General features: G+C 34.5%; 1 protein-coding gene across 5 annotated transcripts in view; it reads left to right on the top strand.

Annotated features, from left to right (window-relative positions):
- The window catches only part of LOC103230364 (protein tyrosine phosphatase receptor type C), a 121,574-nt gene that overhangs the window by 79,383 nt on the left and 20,821 nt on the right, over positions 1 to 21,370 (top strand). For all 5 annotated transcript variants that reach the window (XM_007989041.3, XM_007989040.3, XM_007989039.3 and 2 more), the window contains 10 exons: positions 2,105 to 2,310; positions 6,434 to 6,494; positions 12,481 to 12,589; positions 13,313 to 13,347; positions 15,807 to 15,916; positions 16,470 to 16,560; positions 16,651 to 16,727; positions 18,357 to 18,393; positions 18,491 to 18,588; positions 19,277 to 19,402. In XM_007989041.3, the coding sequence (XP_007987232.2) occupies positions 2,105 to 2,310; positions 6,434 to 6,494; positions 12,481 to 12,589; positions 13,313 to 13,347; positions 15,807 to 15,916; positions 16,470 to 16,560; positions 16,651 to 16,727; positions 18,357 to 18,393; positions 18,491 to 18,588; positions 19,277 to 19,402 (950 nt within the window). The remainder of the gene's footprint in view (positions 1 to 2,104; positions 2,311 to 6,433; positions 6,495 to 12,480; positions 12,590 to 13,312; positions 13,348 to 15,806; positions 15,917 to 16,469; positions 16,561 to 16,650; positions 16,728 to 18,356; positions 18,394 to 18,490; positions 18,589 to 19,276; positions 19,403 to 21,370) is intronic.

The raw sequence follows: 21,370 nt of genomic DNA, 5'->3' as shown, positions 1-21,370 counted from the left end.
CTTCTTTCCATAAATGGTAAAAAGCAAGGCATTGAGAGGTGACAACGTGCTAGCAGCCCTCCCTCTTGGGGCATCCTCTGCCTCGGCATCCACTCTGGCAGTGCTTCAGGAGTCCTTCAGCCCACCACAGCACTGTGGGAGCCCCTCTCTGGACTGGCCGAGGCCGGAGCCAGCTCCCTCTGCTTGCGGGGGCTTGCGGGGAGGTGTGGAAGGAGAGGTGCCAGTGGGAATGGGGGCTGTGCACGGTGCTCACAGGCCAGTGCTAGTTTCGGGTGGGTGCGGGCTCCACGGCCCCGCACTTGGAGCGGCCAGCTGGCAAGTCTGGCCCAGGGCAGTGAGGGGTTTAGCACCCGGACCAGCAGCTGCGGAGGTTGCACCAGGTCCCCCAGCACTTCTGCCCCACATTCACCTCACTTGAACTGTCGCCTGGGTCTAGTGCGACTTGGAAAACCTTTATGTCTAGCTAAGGGATTGTAAATACACCAATCAGCACACTGTGTCTAGCTCAAGGTTTGGAAAATAGACCAATAAGCTCTCCTTAACATGGACCAATCAGCAGGATGTGGGTGGGGTCAGATAAGGGAATAAAAGCCGACTGCCTGAGCCAGCCAGCGGCAACTTGTTCTGGTACCCTTTTACACTGTGGAAGCTTTGTTATTTGGCTCTTTGCAATAAATCTTGCTGCCGCTCACTCTTTGGGTCCATGCCATCTTTATGAGCTGTAACACTTACTGGGAAGATCTGCAGCATTACTCCTGAGGCCAGTATGAACCCACCAGAAGGAAGAAACTCAGAACACTCCCAACATCAGAAGGAACAAACTCCAGACACACCATCTTTAAGAACAGTAATACTGTGAGGGTCCGCAGCTTCATTCTTGAAGTCAGCCAGACCAAGAACCTACCAATTCCGGACACAGTATGAACTTACGAGCCTACAGTATTTCTATCTTTATTCTAGCTAAAACATTTACCTGGCACATTTGTTAATATCTAGGGCTTATAAACATGTAAAATCAAAAAATTCAGAAAACCGTTATCCTGGATTCTCTCTCTTCTTCCGATGTAGTCATAGAATTTTAAGAACAAAGCATAAAAGCATCTTAACTGGCGTCAGTTTGTAAAATTTCAAGCAGTTAACTACCTAACCAACTTAGATTAAAACATTGACTGTTTGCTGTTGTCTTTACTATCTGGAAATATTAATTGTAATCAGAAACCTAGCAGTGTCTCATAAAGCATTAGCCTACTGACCTCTGTTCACCTGATAAAACATTTCATAAAATATAATATTTTATTAACATTTTCTTCTCTTCGTTACCCTCAACTACTTACTGTTTTATTTTATGTCACATTATCCATTTAAGATTTCCTTTCAATGGCGTTTGGCTCTTGCCACTAGTATAATCTCTCCATAGTTTCCAGGCCCAAAGCTAGATCTGCTAACCTCCATCGAGGACAGGGAAGAAGAAATGCCCTGTTTTAAGGCAGCATCTATAGCTCCAGAGACCCTAACGAGCGCTGTATTTGAGAAGAAATGTGCTGTTTGGGGCTGAATGTGAAATACTTTTAAGGTCATTTAGGTTTTGGTTTGAAAGTTCAGGTCCTGGAGCTCTATGCATTTGTTATTTTCTTGAGTTTCTATATCACAGAAAATGCAGACAAATTGTTTCTATTCCTGAAGAACCCATCTAGGAGATTACCAGGATAACATTAGCACTGTAGGAAAGGAGGGTCTGGATTGTATAATAGGCCTTAGAGGTTTCCCAATCAACAACATTTTTCCTCTCCTCTCACAAAACTCCCTCTCTTCCCCACTCCCCTCCCTTTTTCTCTATTCTTTAATTCTACACACTCTCCTTCAGGGATTGCAATAACTCACATGGATTCATGTACAACCTATATGCTAATACTTACCAAATAAATAAGTGATTTATTTTTCAAGGTTTCTATATTGCTTTTTAATTTGTGTACTACCATAACTTTCTCATTTATAATCCCCAAGCTAACACTTAAAATACTTTATACTGTATCCAAGTATTGTCAAATAATTTACATATGCATCTATTAAATTATTAATAACAAATCTTTCTTCATTTTGATAGCTCCAAGCCAGGTCCAGAACATGATTGTCTCCACATCAGATAATAGTATACGTGTCAAGTGTGAGGCTCCCAGGGACATTAATGGCCCCAGTGGACTTTACCATCTGGAAGTCGAAGCTGGAAATACTCTAGTTAGAAATATGTCACAATCTGAGTGCGATTTCCTTGTAAACAATCTTCAATATTCAACATACTACAGTTTTAAGGTAAAAGTATGCTCTCTACATTACTATAGTACCAACATACATGATAATGATTGATTCATAATACTTTAATAACTTTAAGTTATTGAGACTGAGAAGCTCTGATGTTAATGGAATCATACTTAAAAAGTCTCAATTATTTGACTCGAAAATTTTTATTCCTATAACTAAAGTCAGTGGTGTAAAGCAAATGTTTCATTGGAATATTTTAGAACTTCAATACGACTTAATTATAGTTAAATTATTGCTTCTGTGTTAAGAAGCACAACACTTTATGCACAACAGATTATTACTTTACGACATCTACCTTTTCTTTACTTTGGCTTTCTGTCTTTATTAATGTGGAATTTTTCACGTGCAAAATTTCACACGTACCTTGAGATTAGAAAATATTTGAAATAAATCCTAGAAAATACTAGTGAGCATGCAGAATTTAAAATACTCATTATCTCACTGTCTACTGATCATATTTTGTACATATATTTTCATAATATACACATTTGTATGCATTTAACACATGTATTATCGACATTCAGAATACAGTTTGGTAAACTGTATTTTTAATACATCATTATATCATGCACACCTTTCTATGTTAAATATTTAACTACTGTGTAGTATTTAATGACTATAATATTCTATGTATGGCTTCATCATATTCTATTAACTATAACTATGTTGGTCTCTAATATAAACAACATTCAAATAACACACTTATTGGTAAAGCAAAATTTTTGAATATGTCTTTAATAATTTGTTTCATAAATTCCTAATAATGCATTTATTGGGTTAGAAGGAATGTATACGTATTTTGGGATTTTTTGGATAAGTAACTTTTTTTTTTCTATAAAATTTACCAAATTGTCCTTGTGGATCAGTGCATGAAATGACTGCTTCTTGAGAAGTTCACCAACACTGAATATGCCTTTCTTTTTCTTTATTTGGAGGTTGAAATATGGTATGAAATATATTTGGGGGTTGAAATATGGTAAAAAACTTTATTTTAATGAAGTTTCTTTACTTATTGTTCTGTGTGTTATTCTTTACCTCTTTTATCCAGTTTTCTCTGGAGAAATGCTTTGAATATTAGTGATAGTAAACTCTTTGTCACATGCGTAATAAATGTTGTTATCGGTTTATAATTTGCCTTTTAATTTTCTTCACAGCACTTTAAGTCTTACATAATTCCCCTTTTTATTTTTAAACAAATGTATCTGTCACTTTTATTCCTGTTAAATAGAAATTTCCATAGTTAACTTTTTAATATGATGTTGACAAATGACTCCATATTCTTTTTTTGTTTTGTTTTGTTGTTGTGTTTTGTTTTGTTGTTGTTTTTTGTTTTGAGATGGAGTCTTGCTCTGTTGCCCAGGCTGGAGTGTGGTGGTGCGATCTCAGTTCACTGTAACCTCTGCCTCCCGGGTTCAAGTGATTCTTCTGCCTCAGCCTCCCGAGTAGCTGGGATTACAGGCACCTGCCACCACACCCGGCAAATTTTTGTATTTTTAGTAGAGATGGGGTTTCACCATGTTGGCCTGGCTGGTCTGGAACTCCTGACCTCAAGTAATCCGCCTGCCTCAGCCTCCCAAATTGTTGGGATTACAAGCGTGAGCCACTGTGCCCGGCCCATATTCTTTATCACTTAAAGAAGTGTTTTTTTTTTTTTATTTATAAACTTTTTGGTTTTGTTTTTGAACTGGAAATGTCGGTTAGATTTTACCGATTTTTATGGCATTATGATAGATGATACCATAGTTGTGATGGCCTGGTGTGATTTGTTTATAGGATGCAAAACTATTGTCACATTCTAAGAGAAAAACCCCTGCTCTGTCATTGTGTGCTACTCTCTCAGAGTATTATTGAAATCAAGTCTATTTTTTTATTGTCTTTATTAGTAGATATTCAAAAAGGAGATCATTCAGTGAGTAGAGATGTTGTTGACATAGGCGTTGGATGACATCATTCTTATTAAATTTGGTATAAAGGTTACACTGATCTGATAAACATATTGCTTATATGTTCCTGTTTTTCTATATCATATAACTTTTTTAAAATTTTTATTATTATTTTTTCGAGACAGGGTCTCACTTTGTCACCCAGACTGGAGTGTAGTGGCGTGATCTCAGCTCACTGCAACCTCCGTCTCCCAGGTTCAAGCGATTCTCCTGCCTCAGCCTCCCAAGTAGCTGGGATTACGGGCATGTACCACCATACTCGGCTAATTTTTGTATTTTTAATAGAGACGGGGGTTCACCATGTTGGCCAGGCTGACCTGGAACACCTGGTCTTAAGTGATCTGCCCACCTTACCTCCCAAAGTGCTGGGATTACAGGCGTGAGCCACTGTGCGAAGCCTACACTCTATAACTTTAAATAGTATAGGAGTGATTTGTTCCTGAAAAATTTGTTTTCATTCCTTTCATGCAGAGAAATTCTTTACGACTCTTTTATATTTTCTTTCAATAGGATTAGTCTTTTCAGATATTTTAATCTTTTTGAGTGAGTGTGCCATACATACTTTTTTCAAAGAATAGTCAATGTAGAGAAAATATTTTGTTATTGTCACATCATCACATATTATACTTCATTTCCCACTGCTTCCCCAGTGTCCATTAAGCTCCAGGTACACTGGTTTCTCTGTATTTTCTAAGAGGCACCTAGGTGTTACTCTCTCTAGCTACCTCACTCCATGCTCTTCCCACTTCCTAGAATATGCCTCTCCCACTCTTCAAATCTTATAAGTTACTCTGGAAAAATATAGGTTTACATCATATTAAAATAGAACCTTAACATTCAAACTAGGAGACACTCAGTTTCAAATTCTCTTCCCCTACTCTTCAAAAGACTGTCTTTTGTTTTCTTTGTTATACTTGCGGTATCTTCTTTTTATGCTTATTTCTGTCTCCACTATCACGTTTTGTGTTTACACCTTCATGAGAGAGCAGTCATTTCAGCTTTTTCACCATTGTGATCTCTGGTTAACAAATTAATGAAGCCGATTTTATTATTATTACTTTTCTTTTCCGTAGATTTATTTTGATGTTCTTCAGGTGACTTTCGGATTAAAACTGTTTGCATCCTTGTAATTTTTTTTTTCATTTTTATAAACTAAAGGAAAAAAAAGGCTATGGATTGTACTTTGATTGACTGTATCCCATGTCTATATTGTTTATCACTAATTTCTGGAGGCCTTCACATGATATGTAATCAATGATTCTTAAAGTAAAACATTTTGATTATTGATGATTTCTAATGAGTCTGCAGTTATAGCTTGGAAGAGTTTTTAATATATCCATTATTTAAGAGAGATTTCCTACATTTCTGGTGCTTTAATTTCTTGTTGCTATTAATTATTAATTTGTAAAAGTTAATTGGCTTTTACAATTTCTGCCTTTTTGGATTTGTAGAATAATTTTTACAGCTCAGTGTATGATATTTATGAATATTCTGTGAATATTGAGTAAATTATATATTCTCCATAGGATAAAAGCTTAGATATATATTTGTCAGATTTATTATATTTATCATTATTCTCTTTGAATGATATTATTCAAATATATTTTACTTAAATTTTTTTGGTCAAAGATTTTACTTCTCTTTGGCTCCTTTCAGTTTCCCTGTATATGTAAATTGTTTTCACTTTATTTGCATTACTTTTTATGAGACACAGGTGTTTATGATCCTTATGCCTATATAGTAAATTTTTAAAGGGCCATTTAAAAAGTATGTGCGTTTTATGCATAATTCTAGTAAACAGCGTATGGTTGAATTTCCTTTTTAAATGAAATATTAGCCTATTAATAGTGAATTTTAACTTTTAATTATGAACATTTTGATGTATTGGATTTTATTTCTTCATCCAGTTTCATTTTTTAAATAAATATTTAATAATTGTTTAATAACTATTAATATTATTATTGCTAAGTGAGATAAGATATCTTTTTGTCTTTCAAATATATTTGACAACATACCGACATAACCTTGAAGTTTAACTTTAAAGCAAATCAGCATACTTTTAATGTAAATACACAGCATGGTATGAAAAATAATATATATGTTTTATATTATAATATAATGTAGAAATAATTAGAAAACTAATTATTTTATTTTTTGTTACTGAAATTCAGGCCTATTATCACAATGGAAAATATTCTGGAGAACCAGTTATTTTACATGAATCAACATCTTGTAAGTTATCACTGGGCTATTTATTATATATATTAAGATATATATAAATGTTTATTTTACACTTATAATCACATTTGATTGTTAAATCCTTCAATTATGTCTTTTCCATAAATATGATGTTTTTAATTGTCAGTAAAACCATATATATATAGGTTAAATATATTAAAATACAATATCTTAAATTCAAGTTAGGAGATCCAATTATTAAAGGATTGTTGAATTCATAAGAGGATTTATATACCCAAACTATTAAATTATGTTTATGTTTATGAAATATTGTTATGTTAGTAACATTTTTTGCATACTATTTTAGATTATCTGTTTATTTTATTGTCTCTTTAGCATATGCTTAGCAGAAGTGGGCCTTTGATATGAGTCTGTCTTGATTTACCTAATGGAAGCTATGATAAGCCCTCCCTAATAACAATATAGTTATGTAAATGTTTATCATTGATATTTAAAATATTTTAATCAAAGTAAAGGTGTACATGAAAAAATTACTTATGATTAAATTTCATTATAATAATGAAAATAACAGCTGCATGTTACTTTCCCCACCCACGATTCTGTTTGCCAGGCAACCACTTTTAACCATTTCTACTTTTGGGTCTCCTTATGGTTTCCTTCATATTTATATATACACGCACACACACACATATATATACACACACACATATACACATATATACATATATACACATATATACATATATATATGTAAAAGCAATATTGTATACTGCTCTTTCTAGAGTTACTAACGTTACCAATTGATCTGAGCCTATGGAGGAAGGAGACCTAGTATGCTATTTTGGGCTTTTTCTACCGGTTAACATTGTAAATAGAATTATTTAAACTGTATGTACTTTGTTGTCAGCAACTTCTAGGTCTTTCTATCTTTACCACTTCTAGGTCTTCCTCTCTTACATACATATGCATGTGCACAGTCACTGATATGAATGCAAAGTCAAAAGAGAAAATATAAAAACAGCTTATTTTCCAAACTGCTTTACTAAGCCTTCTGTAAAGTTTTAGTTCTTTCTGCTCAGATTTATGAAACAAAACCTCTTTGTGTTAAATGTCAAAAAAAAATCCAGCAATATAGCTTTGATTTTATCTCCACATTACCTTTTTCTTTTATAATATCTTTATAATAAAAATGACTTCATGGAATCTTTCCTATTAAATTGTAAATAATTTATAGCGGTCATAGACTCAGCTGAACATCTCACACTCACATCTTAATAGGCCAGATCTGAAACTATTTCACTTGGAAAGACACAGAACCGAAAGCACAGCATGCTAGCAAGGGAGCCTGGCAGTGGGAATCCTTGCAGCAGGAACCCTTGCAGCAGTGCATGCAGTAATCCAGCTATTTTTCTTATGACACTCTCAAAGACAACTGAGATATGAGAGAATGAGACCACATGTGTAGGTGTAGGAGCTGCATTCCAAAAGGAATCGTATTTCTTATACTATTTCCATGGGCATAGCTTCCAGACATGCCGACAGGGGAGGGTGTGCTCAGTTATGAGCGAGCACTGCACTCAGGGAAACACAAAGCTAGTACTTCCCATGAGGACAATAGAGTTCATATATAGCACTCCCTGTTCAGGTGTAATTTAGCAATCAAGGGTCATTTTGCCATTAGCAATGTTGTCTGGTAACCAGCTAATATTCCACTTTTATCAGGTTTCCAGGTCAATGGAGCCAAAAAATTAGCCCACATCCTTTTTCCACAAAGGAGATAACATTGTATTCACTCTCCGCTCACAATATCATTACCTTAAGAGATAAATAATATAGTTACTTTTAAAATAGTGATATCTATTCCAGTAAAGGACTTGGGTTGTGAATTGCTAGGGTACAGCTACTAGAGATGTGTTGTTGGGATTCCCCAGCGTAACATTCCACCACCCGTATTTTGATGTCACTGTCAATTGAACTCCTGGGGACCCTTTCTTCTTCTTCTGATCTGGACTCTCACACCCCATCTTAAAATATTCCTCCATCAGTTTTCTGGTTTAGATTTGCTGTATCACACATTTTTTTTTTCCTTCTGATTTCACTAACATATATACTCTAGTATAAGAAAAAAGTATTCCAATTCTCCCATACATAAAAATATCTTTATTCTACTCTGGCACTTGTTCAGTGTATCGAGTAGATATAAAATTCTAAGCTAAACATTTTAGAATTTAAAAATTATTTCTGTCTTATTTTCCTGAATCCAATTTTACTTTCTAATTTCATCCTGATTCTCCCTCTCCCTCTCTCTCTCTCTATATATATAGATATATATGTACACATACACACACACATATATTATATATATATACACACACACACATATATATCTTTATTTATTTATTTATTTATTTATTTATTTATTTATTTAGGTCTGTTTCCAGGTTTTCCTCCCCTGGAAATATTAGGTTTCTCTGTTTATTCTTGGTCTTACCTGAATTTTTTGTTTGTTTGTTTTGCTTTGTTTTGTTTTTGTTTTTAGAGGGAGTTTTGCTCCATTCTTGTTGCCCAGGCTGGAGTGCAATGGCACAATCTTGGCTCACTGCAACCTCTGCCTCCTGGGTTCAAGTGATGCTCCTGCTTCAGCTTCCCGAGTAGCTGGGATTACAGGCATTCACCACCATGCCTGGCTAATTTTTGTATTTTCAGTAGAGATGGGATTTCACCATGTTGGTCAGGCTAGTCTTGAACTCTCGATCTCAAATGATCCTCCTGCCTTGGCCTCCCAAAGTGCTGGAATTACAGGTGTGAATCTGACCCTGAATCTTTTTCATCCATTTTTCTGGATACTATTGACCTTTGTAACCTGAAGATTTATGTATCTGATAATTCTTCGCTGCATTTTCTTCCCATAGTCTTTTGTCAAGTCTATTAGTCATAGAACTCATAAGTCGACTTATTATTTTGGCATTCCCCTTTGGTGTTGCTGGTTTCCTTAAGAGCTTGGTTCTTATTGGTAGTCTAGTCATAGTCACAGTGAGACAAAAGGAAAGGTTGATCAGATGTTCTGTGGTCCTTAGAAGATCTTGATGACTGAGGAGATTTCCTATGATATTGTTGATTTATTTTTTTCTGATATCATTCATTATCACCAACAATCAATTAATCTCCAGAAATTAATCTCCAGAATCACCCTACTCCTTGCCATAGGTAAAGTGTGAAAAAGTGGTTCTTCTCACAGTAGGAAGGGAAGATAGATGTCCAACTATTGCATATGTGGACAATTACAGTGTCCTCCTAATTTTAGTCCTGCACCTCATCCCTTCTCTGTACTGGGTCTGACTTTATTCTGAGTCTCTCACTGCTTTCATTTAATTTTCCTTCTGTCTTCTCCTCCCTGGTAGTATTTTTTCAAGAAGATATTTGTTGTTGTTGTTGTTGTTGTTGTAAATAGACATTTGACTTCTATGTTCTGACCCATGTTTCACATTTACTGCATATGTCACTTTCAAACCTGAGACTCAGGCATTCTGAGCAAATGGAATCTGTTCCTTTGATTTAGGCTGTGGCCTCCTTTCCTTTGTTTTCTACCTTCTACAACTTGTTGAAATTGCTCTACCTCTAATTTCCCTTCTCTCATTTTCTCTGTCATTATAGATCTATGACATTTTCAGTTCTTTAATATTAGCAGAGTTCCTGGAAAGAAGGGGGAAACACATGTGTGCTTAGAATGCAAGCTTTATCTGAAGACTGGCTATTTTATTATTAAGTTTATCGAGAAAAGTCTTATGCTGCTTAATATTTTTTATAACCTAATCTAATTCATTATTATGGATTGGAATGTTAACTTATAGTCATTTGCAGTTTCTTGCAAAATCTCACTTCAGAGTGTTCTAGAGGTTAGATGTTGCCTCTGATGAGGTTTTTATTCACAAAATCTGGAAACAATCATGCTGATTGATATACGTATACTAGTAATCACTGGTATGGACTGACAATTTCAGTGAAAAGAATTTGAGATAGAGATAAGACAAGGAACACTTTGGGTCATTTTAGGAGCCTATTGCAATAAGAACTTCTTGCCTAAAAATGTTCACTGCCATCCACCTATATATTCACGTTCATCTATCTATCCATCTTTATATATGCCAGCAGTATAAATACCCCTTTAAGGGAGATAACATTATTTCTATTTTGTATATGAGGAAACTCAAGTTTGGATAATTTAATCTATTTGCTCTATGAGTCAAAGAAATGACAGAGCCTGAATTCAAGCTCAGGTCTTACAGTCTCTCTCTGAAATTACTTTCAATATTCCTATTTGTATGAGTTCCCAGTTACAGAAATTTTGATCATGAGATGAACTGTTTCTGGCAGTGTTTGCTTGGTAGAGTCATTTCCATATTTCCAGTTGTGGAAGAACTGTCTCATGCTCAAGGCCTCCACTCACCATACATAAAATACGTCCCCTCTACTTCCTTATCACCCTACTTATTTTTTTCAGACTATATGAAAAAATACATAATTATTTCATTTGTTCACTTACCTTTCTTTTTTCTTTTCTTTTTTGACAGAGTCTTGCTCTGTCGCCCAGGTTGGAGTGCAGTGGTGCAATCTTGGCTCACTGCAACCTCTGCCTCCTGGGTTCAAGTAATTCTCATGTCTTAGCCTCCCAAGTAGTTGGCATTACAGACGCCCACCATGCCCAGCTAATTTTTTTGTATATTTAGTAGAGATGAGGTTTCACCATGTTGGCCAGGTCGCTCTGAAACTCCTGGCCTCAAGTGATCCACCCACCTCAGCCTCCCAAAGTGCTGGGGTTACAGGGGTAAGCCACTGTGCCTGTCTGTTCAGTTACCTTTCTAGTGTCTGTTTCCCCCAAAGAGAATGCAAATTTCCTGAAAACTAATATTTTTTTCTGCCTTATATTCTGTAGCATTTCCACGGACTGTCTTCCTTTTTATCTTCACAGTCCTTCTCATCTTCTAACCTACTTGACCATTTACTTATTTCTTCTGTTTATTATTAATTATCTATTTTTCTTCACTAGAGAGTAAGTTCCACGAGAACAGGACTCTTGTTTTTCTTTTTGTAGATATCCTAAGTGCCTAGAGCTGAGTTTGGCAGACGACCAAAAGCCAAAAATATTTTTTGTAAATAGTGAATAATTAGTGCTTACTACGTCCCAGCCACCGTGCTACCTGTTTACTGTGAATCAACACCTTTAGTCACATTTTAGGATTTGGGGAAAGGAAGGACAAAGATAATAAGGAATCTGGCCAAGTTCCCAACTAAGAAGTGGTAGAGCTAGGGTTGGAAGCTAAGCAGTCTGGCTCTGGAGCTGAGGCTCTTAAGTCACTGCATTATTTTGCTGCATTTTCACTACATAAGAAAAGGTGAATATACTGGAGATATTTCCAACACACCCTCTCTTCTATGCCCTTTCCTTGGGAAAAGGCAGGATTTCACATTAAACTTAGTGAATATTTAAGTCAGGGTAAGTCTTATCCTAACTACAGAATGAAACCATTTTTGTCTCTTGAATTGATTTTACACCTCAATGAACAGGTAAGAGGGTTTATCTTTGTGAAGTAGAAGTCTTTCTCATCCCCTTAAGAGACTACCCTCTTCTGCATATGAAGTTAAACTATATGAGTTTGTCTCCAAAAATTATAATAACTGGATTACCTCGTTGATCCCTTCAAAATGAAGTGTCTGGAAAAAAGAGAATTAAATTTAAATATGTCTTACAAAAGAACTTTATTTAATCAAGAGAAAGAGAATTGTTCTTCTGTTCTTACTCTCCTTAAATATAAAATGTTTTTATTGGTTCTAAACAATATGGCCAAAATCACAGAATTAGAACTTTATTGTATTTGACCTTATTCTAAAATGTTTATTTTTTAAAACCTCACAATAAATTGAAAAATATTAAAATGTAAATACTTTGGAGGTGATTATTCAACCAGTCCAGCAAGTTGTTTGACAACGGTTCTCTGAATGTATTATTTTTCATTTCTAGATAATTCTAAGGCACTGATAGCATTTCTGGCATTTCTGATTATTGTGACATCAATAGCCCTACTTGTTGTTCTCTACAAAATCTATGATCTACATAAGAAAAGATCCTGGTAAGAGTTGATTATGAATTTTCAAATAATAATGGTGGTAGTAATGGTGCAAACACATATGCATATGTCAGTGAGGGAACCAGTTAAATGAAATACGTGAACTAGAGAGAAGACTAGTTCATGACAGTCTTGAACTAGTTCAAGACTAGTTCATAAAGCCCACTTCATGACAGAACTTTTAATCAAAAACTTTTAGTATGGTTTTATTGGTTTGAATTAAACATTAATATTATTTTCTTAATTTACTAATAATATTGTGGACTTGTTTAATAATAACCAGTGAAAAGAATGTGTGTGTTTTTTAGTACAAAGTGGGTCAGAGGGATCTAGGAGTGACAAAAGCAAAAGAAAGGAGGGAGATGTCTGGGGAAGTTAATGTGTTTCGTTGGCCAGAAACAACCACATCTTATGAAAAACAGAAGATTTAAAATAAAATCATTTGACTACTTATGTGAGTTTAGCAGACAAGTCTTGGTTGTTTCTTTTCCTTCCTCACCCTCCTCTCTCCTCTCTGACTCTCCTCTCTCCCATCCTTCTGTCCTTCCTTTGCTCCAGGCTCTCTTCCTGCCTTCCCTCCTTTCCTCTTCTCCTTTCCTCTCTTCTCCTTTTCTTCTCCCTGACTTCCTTCCTTTCCCTTCAATGTATTCATTAAATATAAGTTAAATACCAACTGAATTCTGTGCTTCTTGAGAATATAGAAACTTATTTTTCCTATTTTCACAGCAATTTGGATGAACAACAGGAGCTTGTTGAAAGGGGTAAGTATGCATATTTTTTGCTGATGAATATTCCTTCCCCTGCATTTGAATCCATTCATTTTATTTCATTATATTTATTTTAAGACAGAGTCTCATTCTGTCACCCAGGCTGAAGTGTGGTGGTGTAATCTCTGCTTACTGCAGCCTCCACTTCCAGGTTCAAGCAATTCTCTTGTGCCTCAGCTTCCCAAGTATCTGGGATTACAGACACAAACCACCAGGCCCAGCTAATTTTTGTATTTTTAGTAGAGATGGGATATCACCATGTTGCCCAGACTGGTTTCGAACTACTGGCCTCAAGTAATCCGCCCACCTTGGCCTCCCAAAGTGCTGGGATTACAGGCATGAACCACTGCGCCCAGTCCCATTCATTTTAAATAAGAACTGGGCATTTTTAATTTAACTTGGACTTCTGTTGATAGAGTGATAAAACTTAAATTCCTTTACTCACTCAACACCTGTGAAGTTCCCAGTGTACGCCAAGCACTGTGCCAGGTACTGAGAGTACTACAGTGACAGGCACAGACTCTGCCCTTAAAGGGTTTGTAATCTAATAGAGGAAAGCAGATATATCAACAAATACGACGGTAATTTGATACATGCCCTAGCAGTTGAATGTGTATGATTCTATACATATATAGAAGATAGAAAACTGTGTGCGAGGGCAGAAATCTAGTCTGTTAAGATTGTGGGGAACCAATGGACCAACAAACTAGGGAGTAGTGGAGGGAAGAGTGGATGGAAGTCACAGAGATGGGGAGATGGTACGTCTCCTCAAGTCCCTGCTGGGGTGGAATGGTGGCTACTCCCACTAAAGACGCATTTATGGACAGGACAAAGAACAGCAATTTTACTTAGGAGAAGAAGACACATTTGTTTATCTTTTTTTTCCCAACATTTATATTATTTAATTTTTTAAAAATGTGATTTCTAATCCAATAAAAAGGAACAGTAGAACCTTTACAGAAATTGAACCTTTGTTTACAATAAAGAAATTTACTTGCTTTCTCGTGCTTAAGACAGGAATAATTTCAGAAGTCCTTTGTCTGCATTAATCTGTGTTAGAAGTGTTTCCCTCTGGTAATAGCAGGTACCAGGTCTCTATGCAGAAACTTTAGGGTTGAATCTTTTGTGCTCCTTAAAAGGCTTTATTTTTATTTGAAGAATGTAACACTATCTGACCCCTTATTACATATTTATTCATTTGGTTGTTGATTATCCTCCCCTAACTAGAATGTAAGCTTTGTGAAAGCATGGAGGCTTTTTTTCTTATTCACTGCTTTATGCCCAGTACCAAAGTGAGTACCTAGGATTTGATAAATATTAGTGAATAAATAACACTGCGATAGGGTATCCTGAGGATTCATTTTCATAAGCTGAGGGAGGAATGAAGAGAGCAATCAGTAATAAACACCTGAGCAGAAAAGGAAAATCCATCTCAAAGAGTTAAGGTGGACTTGGAAAGTGTCAATGAAATATTTTATCTCAAAACTGACACTGATTGCACCTTGGAATGCAGTAGAATTTACTCATTCAAACCCCATGAAACCCTGAATGTGGCCCTCAGTTCAGAATGAATGAATACCGGGCATTCCCAACAACCTAAAGAAACAATTGCATATAGCCAGTTTGATAGCTCTGATTGGACAGAAAGTTTCCATGGGCAGTAAGATAAATGGTTCGCCCTCATGGATACCTTCTTTCTTTATCTGATAAATGGGTAAAATTAATATGATTACTGAAAGAAATACTATCAGTAGTACATGAAAGAGTAGGAGAAACATACTTTTTACATATGTGACAGATTAAATTCTCTTACCTTTCTAAAGTGTTTGGTTTTCAAGTTCCATATGCAATTACAGCTTTTTATGGTTAGTATACTTTTTTACTATTTAGTAAGTTATTTCACAAACATAGTATATAATGTATTTCATATACTTGAAGCAAAACGAATTAATACAACTGTTTCACCGTTTAGTGTAAACAGATGATCAAATTAAGCTGAGTCATGGGTATAAGAGTATTAATCATATTGTCTTATTTCATTTGCATGTTTACAGCATTTCATAAGTTGAAAATGAAAACAATACAAAGAAAAATATTAATTGTATTATAAATAAATAAGTATGGTAATTGCTATAAAATGCATATTATCAAACAAATGTGAATGTCCTTATAATGGTGATGTTTAGTCTGGGATCCCTTCTCTAAGCATAGAAAATGGGGAAGAACATTCTGGTTGAGGGAACAATATAAAGCCCGAAAGAGATCTGAAGTACAAGATTGAGCAGTCATTGATTTGTAGGTAAATGTTTGTATGTGAGTGAGATTTCTCAGATGAAATGTGTATGAGGAGGAAAGAAACTAAAGGATTGAGTACACGGTGTAAATTTAGTGAAATGTGTATGCCCACCTGAAAGACACGTATAACTAGTACTGAATCTTTAATATGTTTCCAGATGATGAAAAACAACTGATGAATGTGGAGCCAATCCATGCAGATATTTTGTTGGAAACTTATAAGAGGAAGATTGCTGACGAAGGGAGACTTTTTCTGGCTGAATTTCAGGTGTGTGTTGCTTTTGTTATATGATAAATTCAACATCAAGACAATTCCACTTTAAATGTATTTATATTGCAATTTGCCTTCATAATTTGTCCCACTTGATATTGCAACATAAGCAAAATAGATATTATTAGCAGATATCTATGAACCAGAAGGAGACTCATAGAGGTTGACGAGATTATAGTGTGGAGCTAGTAAATATTTCAATGTAATGCTTTATTGTATTATGAAGTTGTGTCACAAAATGTATTTGGCTGATTTTGTAGTTGTACGCTAGGTACTCATCCAAGTATCTGTTTTTAAATGAATTTGATAGTGACACAACAACTAATCCTAAATTTGTCCCCACTCAAGAGATTTGTTCTGAAAGTTGTCAATCATTACTATTTTTAAAAAAGTGATTTTATTTTTACATAATTCCTGATCTTAATTTCAATTACTCTAAGCAAATTTTGTTAGCAATATGAGGAAAATAATTTTACAGGATATCTCATTTGCTCAAAACGATCATTTTTCCTGAATCTTCTGTGATCCAAGAAATCATTGTTTCTTTCAGAGCATCCCGCGGGTGTTCAGCAAGTTTCCTATAAAGGAAGCTCGAAAGTCCTTTAACCAGAATAAAAACCGTTATGTTGACATTCTTCCTTGTGAGTACTTACTGAGTATTGAATTCCCATATATTTAGGCCACTTGATTATTCATTATTTCACTTGTTAATTTTTCTTTTCCTTAAACAGATGATTATAACCGTGTTGAACTCTCTGAGATAAATGGAGATGCAGGGTCAAACTACATAAATGCCAGCTATATTGATGTGAGTAAAAATTTGCATTTTTCTTATTCCTGTATATTTCCTTCAGCTCCTTCTTTGTCTTGGCAAAATTTTAGAAATATTATTAAAGCTATTTTGAAGTGAGCCCATATGTCACTGATATAAACAGGAAATTATTAATATTTGCAAGGATAGTTACTTATTATGTGACTATTGGTATTGGGTATAACATAGAATTTTCCTCTATAAACAAAATTATATTAAGAATTAATTTAATATACTCTGGTGCCTCTTATGTGCTAGATATTAGGCTAAATAATCTATGCATGTATTTCTCAAAAGAAGCCCACATTTGCCTCAGCCATATGCCGTATAAGTGAGGACTGGGAGGCTCAGTTTAGTTAATTACCTTGTCCTTGTTCACACAACTGGTAAATATTTGAGTTGAAATTCAACCAGAGTCTGACTGACTCCAAAATGTTATCCGTTAATTTAATCATACTAAATTTCGGCAGACATTCCTCATCAACACAGATCATCTGTCCACTGGATTTATGCAGAAATGTAAATGTCTGTACGTGGTTAATTTATTTAAAATATTTTAAAATTTATTATACAAATGTTAAATACTGAATTCATTACATAGGTTAAATAATTTTAAACAGTATAAAAATATATACAGACTGAAAAAATTCTTTTTTTCTCCCCAAATCTGCCATTTTCCCAGTGTCCTCACCTACCAGAAGCAACTATATTTTCTATTCAAATATATATGGTAATTATGGTATCAGGTTACTTATGTTTCTCCATTGGAACTTGGAGCTCCCAAAAAGCATGTGTCTTCTGCTTTTAGATAGATGATTAACATATTGTAGCTATTCAATAAATACTTATTAAATAAATGAATGTATGCACAATACTGTGTCATGAGATAGAAGTTTCAGGAAGTTACTTAAATTAATGTTGAATTCTTGTGACCCATGTTTCAAATTTAATCCAATGGTAAAGGCCATCTCTTTCTGAAGAGCTCCTTTCATTGCTGAGGTGAATTTAGGAGTCTGAGATAATTCTGGAAGAAGCCAGTATAATATTTTATCTGCCTCTGTACTCCTTTATCTTGATAACAGGAGCAGAGAAAGCAGACATTGTAGGTAATGAAATGAAACTTATCTGAAATGACAGAGAAGTCTAGGGAATCATTATATTCCAGCAGAAATTAAGAGGTGAAAATGCGGGTAAAATCCAAGAATGATTTGTTGAAAGAAATTGAGTAAAAATCCCAAAAGTAACTACATGGCTGGTGAGCAGGTTTAAACAGTGGCAGATGATCCTATAAGAGTTGGCAGGATATAAAATGTTGAAATGTCTAGAGCACTTTTGTAAATTACAACAACATCCCAGATGAAGATGAAGCCTAGTGTTAAAATTGCTTGAAGTTTACAGCAAAGATACATGAAAGTCATGAATATTCTTTGCAAATGCTAACATGTTGAGCAAATTAAATGCCTGACCACCAATTAATAAGATCCCCTTAATACTTTGAAACTGCCCAGAGAAATTCACAATCACAAAATGATGGATCTAAAGCAATTCCTCTAACTCACAATTTTTCATGTTAATGAGTAATTGAATGTTCAGCAAATGACTTATCTTTGCATGTGTTTTCAATAGGGTTTCAAAGAACCCAGGAAATACATTGCTGCACAAGGTAATTTCTTTGATAATCCAATATTCTTTTTGAAAAATTGTTTTAGAGCACTTTTAAGAAAACATTTCTTATCAACTTTTATTTGTTTACCTCCTAGGTCCCAGGGATGAAACCGTTGATGATTTCTGGAGGATGATTTGGGAACAGAAAGCCACAGTTATTGTCATGGTCACTCGATGTGAAGAAGGAAACAGGGTAAGAACCAAGAAGATTCATAGTGTGGATCTTGGGGTTAGCAAAATAAAGTGTTGAATGGCATTTTGAAAAGCCACGTATATCTGCCTCATGACTAAACAGAGAGTTCTCTATTTTAATCAGTGTTAACTTTTATTTAAATTTTTCATACCTGTAGAAAACTAAAACTTTTAACATACAAATATATGTCTGTATGCATAAAATTTCAAGTCTTATGATTAATTAAACTTGATTCCTGTTTCTTTGCAGTGTTGTTATAAGTTCAGTAAATTTCACTGTTTTAGCTTCACAAGAACTTAATACTCGAAACAAAACTGACCTTGGGCAGATAGGTGGTGAGTCATGTAATGTGACTTTAGGAGTAAAAGCCTCTCTGTCCCCCTACCTAAAATTAACCACAAGCAATCACATCTTTTTTGCTGACAAATGATTGTCCCCTCTCTTAACATGAATGTAAGCCTGGAAAGATCATCTCGCTAAAAAGTATGAAGGAAATTCTACAGGACTCATAAGTGGGAAATAGAACATATATCAAGCATCACAGCTTAAGGTTTATATATGCTTGAACTACACAAATGTTTTGAGAATTTCAAATGAGTATAGGTTTTGTTTTCACTCTTTAAAGAAAGTTGGATAAAAATGGGCTTAAATTAAAAATTCAAATACTTAATAATGTTTTTAAATATAGAACAAGTGTGCAGAATACTGGCCGTCAATGGAAGAGGGCACTCGGGCTTTTGGAGATGTTGTTGTAAAGATCAACCAGCACAAAAGATGTCCAGATTACATCATTCAGAAATTGAACATTGTAAATGTGAGTTTGCTTTTTACATAATTTTTGTTTTGATACTGTTTTTATAAAAATATAATTATGGAATATTAAATTTGAGAAATTAAAATATATCAGGAAAAATTATTTTTGATAACCTTTAGGATGAAAAGCTGTGGTTGGAACAATGACAAAAGCCAATAGGGTCAAATTTAAGTTACTGGTCAAGACGTTTTTGTCCAAGTCAAATCGAAAGTATTATACCGTGACCCTGGAAGTATTATAAAAAGAGAGAAGGTCCATTAAATGTGTTGAATACATAATCAAATTGTTAAAAGAATAAGCAATTTGTCCTTATTGTCAGTGAGTTTCTACTTTTATGAAAAAAATTAATTTTTCCATAAGAGAAATGACAGAATTAGAGAACACTGTAATAAGTATAAAGTTCTAACTATGCAGCAGCGATGGAATGTTTAGTTCAGAAAATAAGGAGGTCATTGTGGCCTTAGATAATAGTTAAAATGGAAGTCATCATGCATATTATATAATTCCATTTGTATGAAAAATCCACAATAGGCAAGCCAATAAAGACAGAAAGTAGATCAGTGGTTGCCTGGAGCTGAGGAGGTCAAACAGAAATGGGGAGTGGCTGCAAATAAGAACAGCCTTTCATTTTGTGATGATGAAAATGTTCTATAATTAGCTATAAAGGTGATGGTTGTATCCTTTAGTGAATGTAATATGAATACCGAATTGTACATTTTAAACTGGTGAACTTTATGGTATGTAAAATGTATCTTTTATTTCCAACAAATGAATTTTATTTTTAATTTTTTGGGGTACATGGTAGGTATATTTATGGGGTAAATGAGATGTTTTGATGCAGGCATACAATGCATAACAATCACATCAGGGTAAATGGGGCATCCATTATCTCAAGCATTTATCCTTTCTTTCTGTTACAAACGATCCAATTATACTCTTTTGTTTATTTTGAAATGTATAATAAATTATTGTTGGATAGTCACCCTGTTGTGCTATCAAACACTGGATCTTCTTCTTTTTATCTAATTATATTTTTGTACACATTAACCATCACCATTTCCACCCCTGCCATACCCTTCCCATCCTTCGATAACCATCATTCTACTCTGTATATCCAAGAGTTCAATTATTTTAAATTTTAGCTCCCACAAATAAGTAACAATATATGAAGTCTGTATTTCTGTGTCTGGCTTATTTCACTTAACGTAAGTCCTCCAGGTCCATTCATATTGTTGCAAATGACTGTATCTTTCCCCTTTTTATGGCTGAATAATACTTCATTGTATATATGTACTACATTTTCTTTATCCATTCATCTGTTGATTGATGCTTAGGTTGTTTCCAAAAGTTGACTATTATGAATAGTGCCCCAATAAACATGGGAGTGCAGATATCTCTTCAATCTACTGTTTCCTTTTTTTGGGGTATATACCTAACAGTAGGATTGCCGGATCATATGGTAGTGCTATTTTTAGGTGTTTTTTTTTTTTTTTTTTTTTGAGAAACCTCCAAATTGTCCTACATAGTTGTTGTACTAATTTACTTTCTTACCAACATTGTCTGAGGGTTTTCTTTTCTTCACATCCTTGCAAGCATTCATTCTTGGTTGTCTTTTATATATAAGTCATTATAACTGGAATGAGGTGATAATATAGTTTTGATTTGCATTTCTCTGATAATAAATAATATTGGCCACCTTTTTATATATCTGTTTGCCATTTGTATGTCTTCTTTTGAAAAATGTCTATTCAGATCTTTTGCCTATTTAAAATCAGATTATTAGATTTTTTATCATAAAGTTCTATAAGCTTCTTTTGTATTCTGGATATTAATCCTTTGTCAGATGGAGAGTTGAAAAATATTTTCCCTCATTCTGTGGCTTGTCTCTTCACTTTGTTGATTGTTTTCTTCGCTGTACAGAAGCTTTCTAACTTGATGTAATTCTACTTGTTCATTTTTGCTATGTTT

Source organism: Chlorocebus sabaeus, chromosome 25 (genome assembly GCF_047675955.1).
Source record: "Chlorocebus sabaeus isolate Y175 chromosome 25, mChlSab1.0.hap1, whole genome shotgun sequence".
In the NCBI taxonomy this organism is placed as follows: domain Eukaryota; kingdom Metazoa; phylum Chordata; class Mammalia; order Primates; family Cercopithecidae; genus Chlorocebus; species Chlorocebus sabaeus.
The sequence above is the reverse complement of the archived record's forward strand: the minus strand, read 5'-3'. Positions and strand labels throughout refer to the sequence as shown.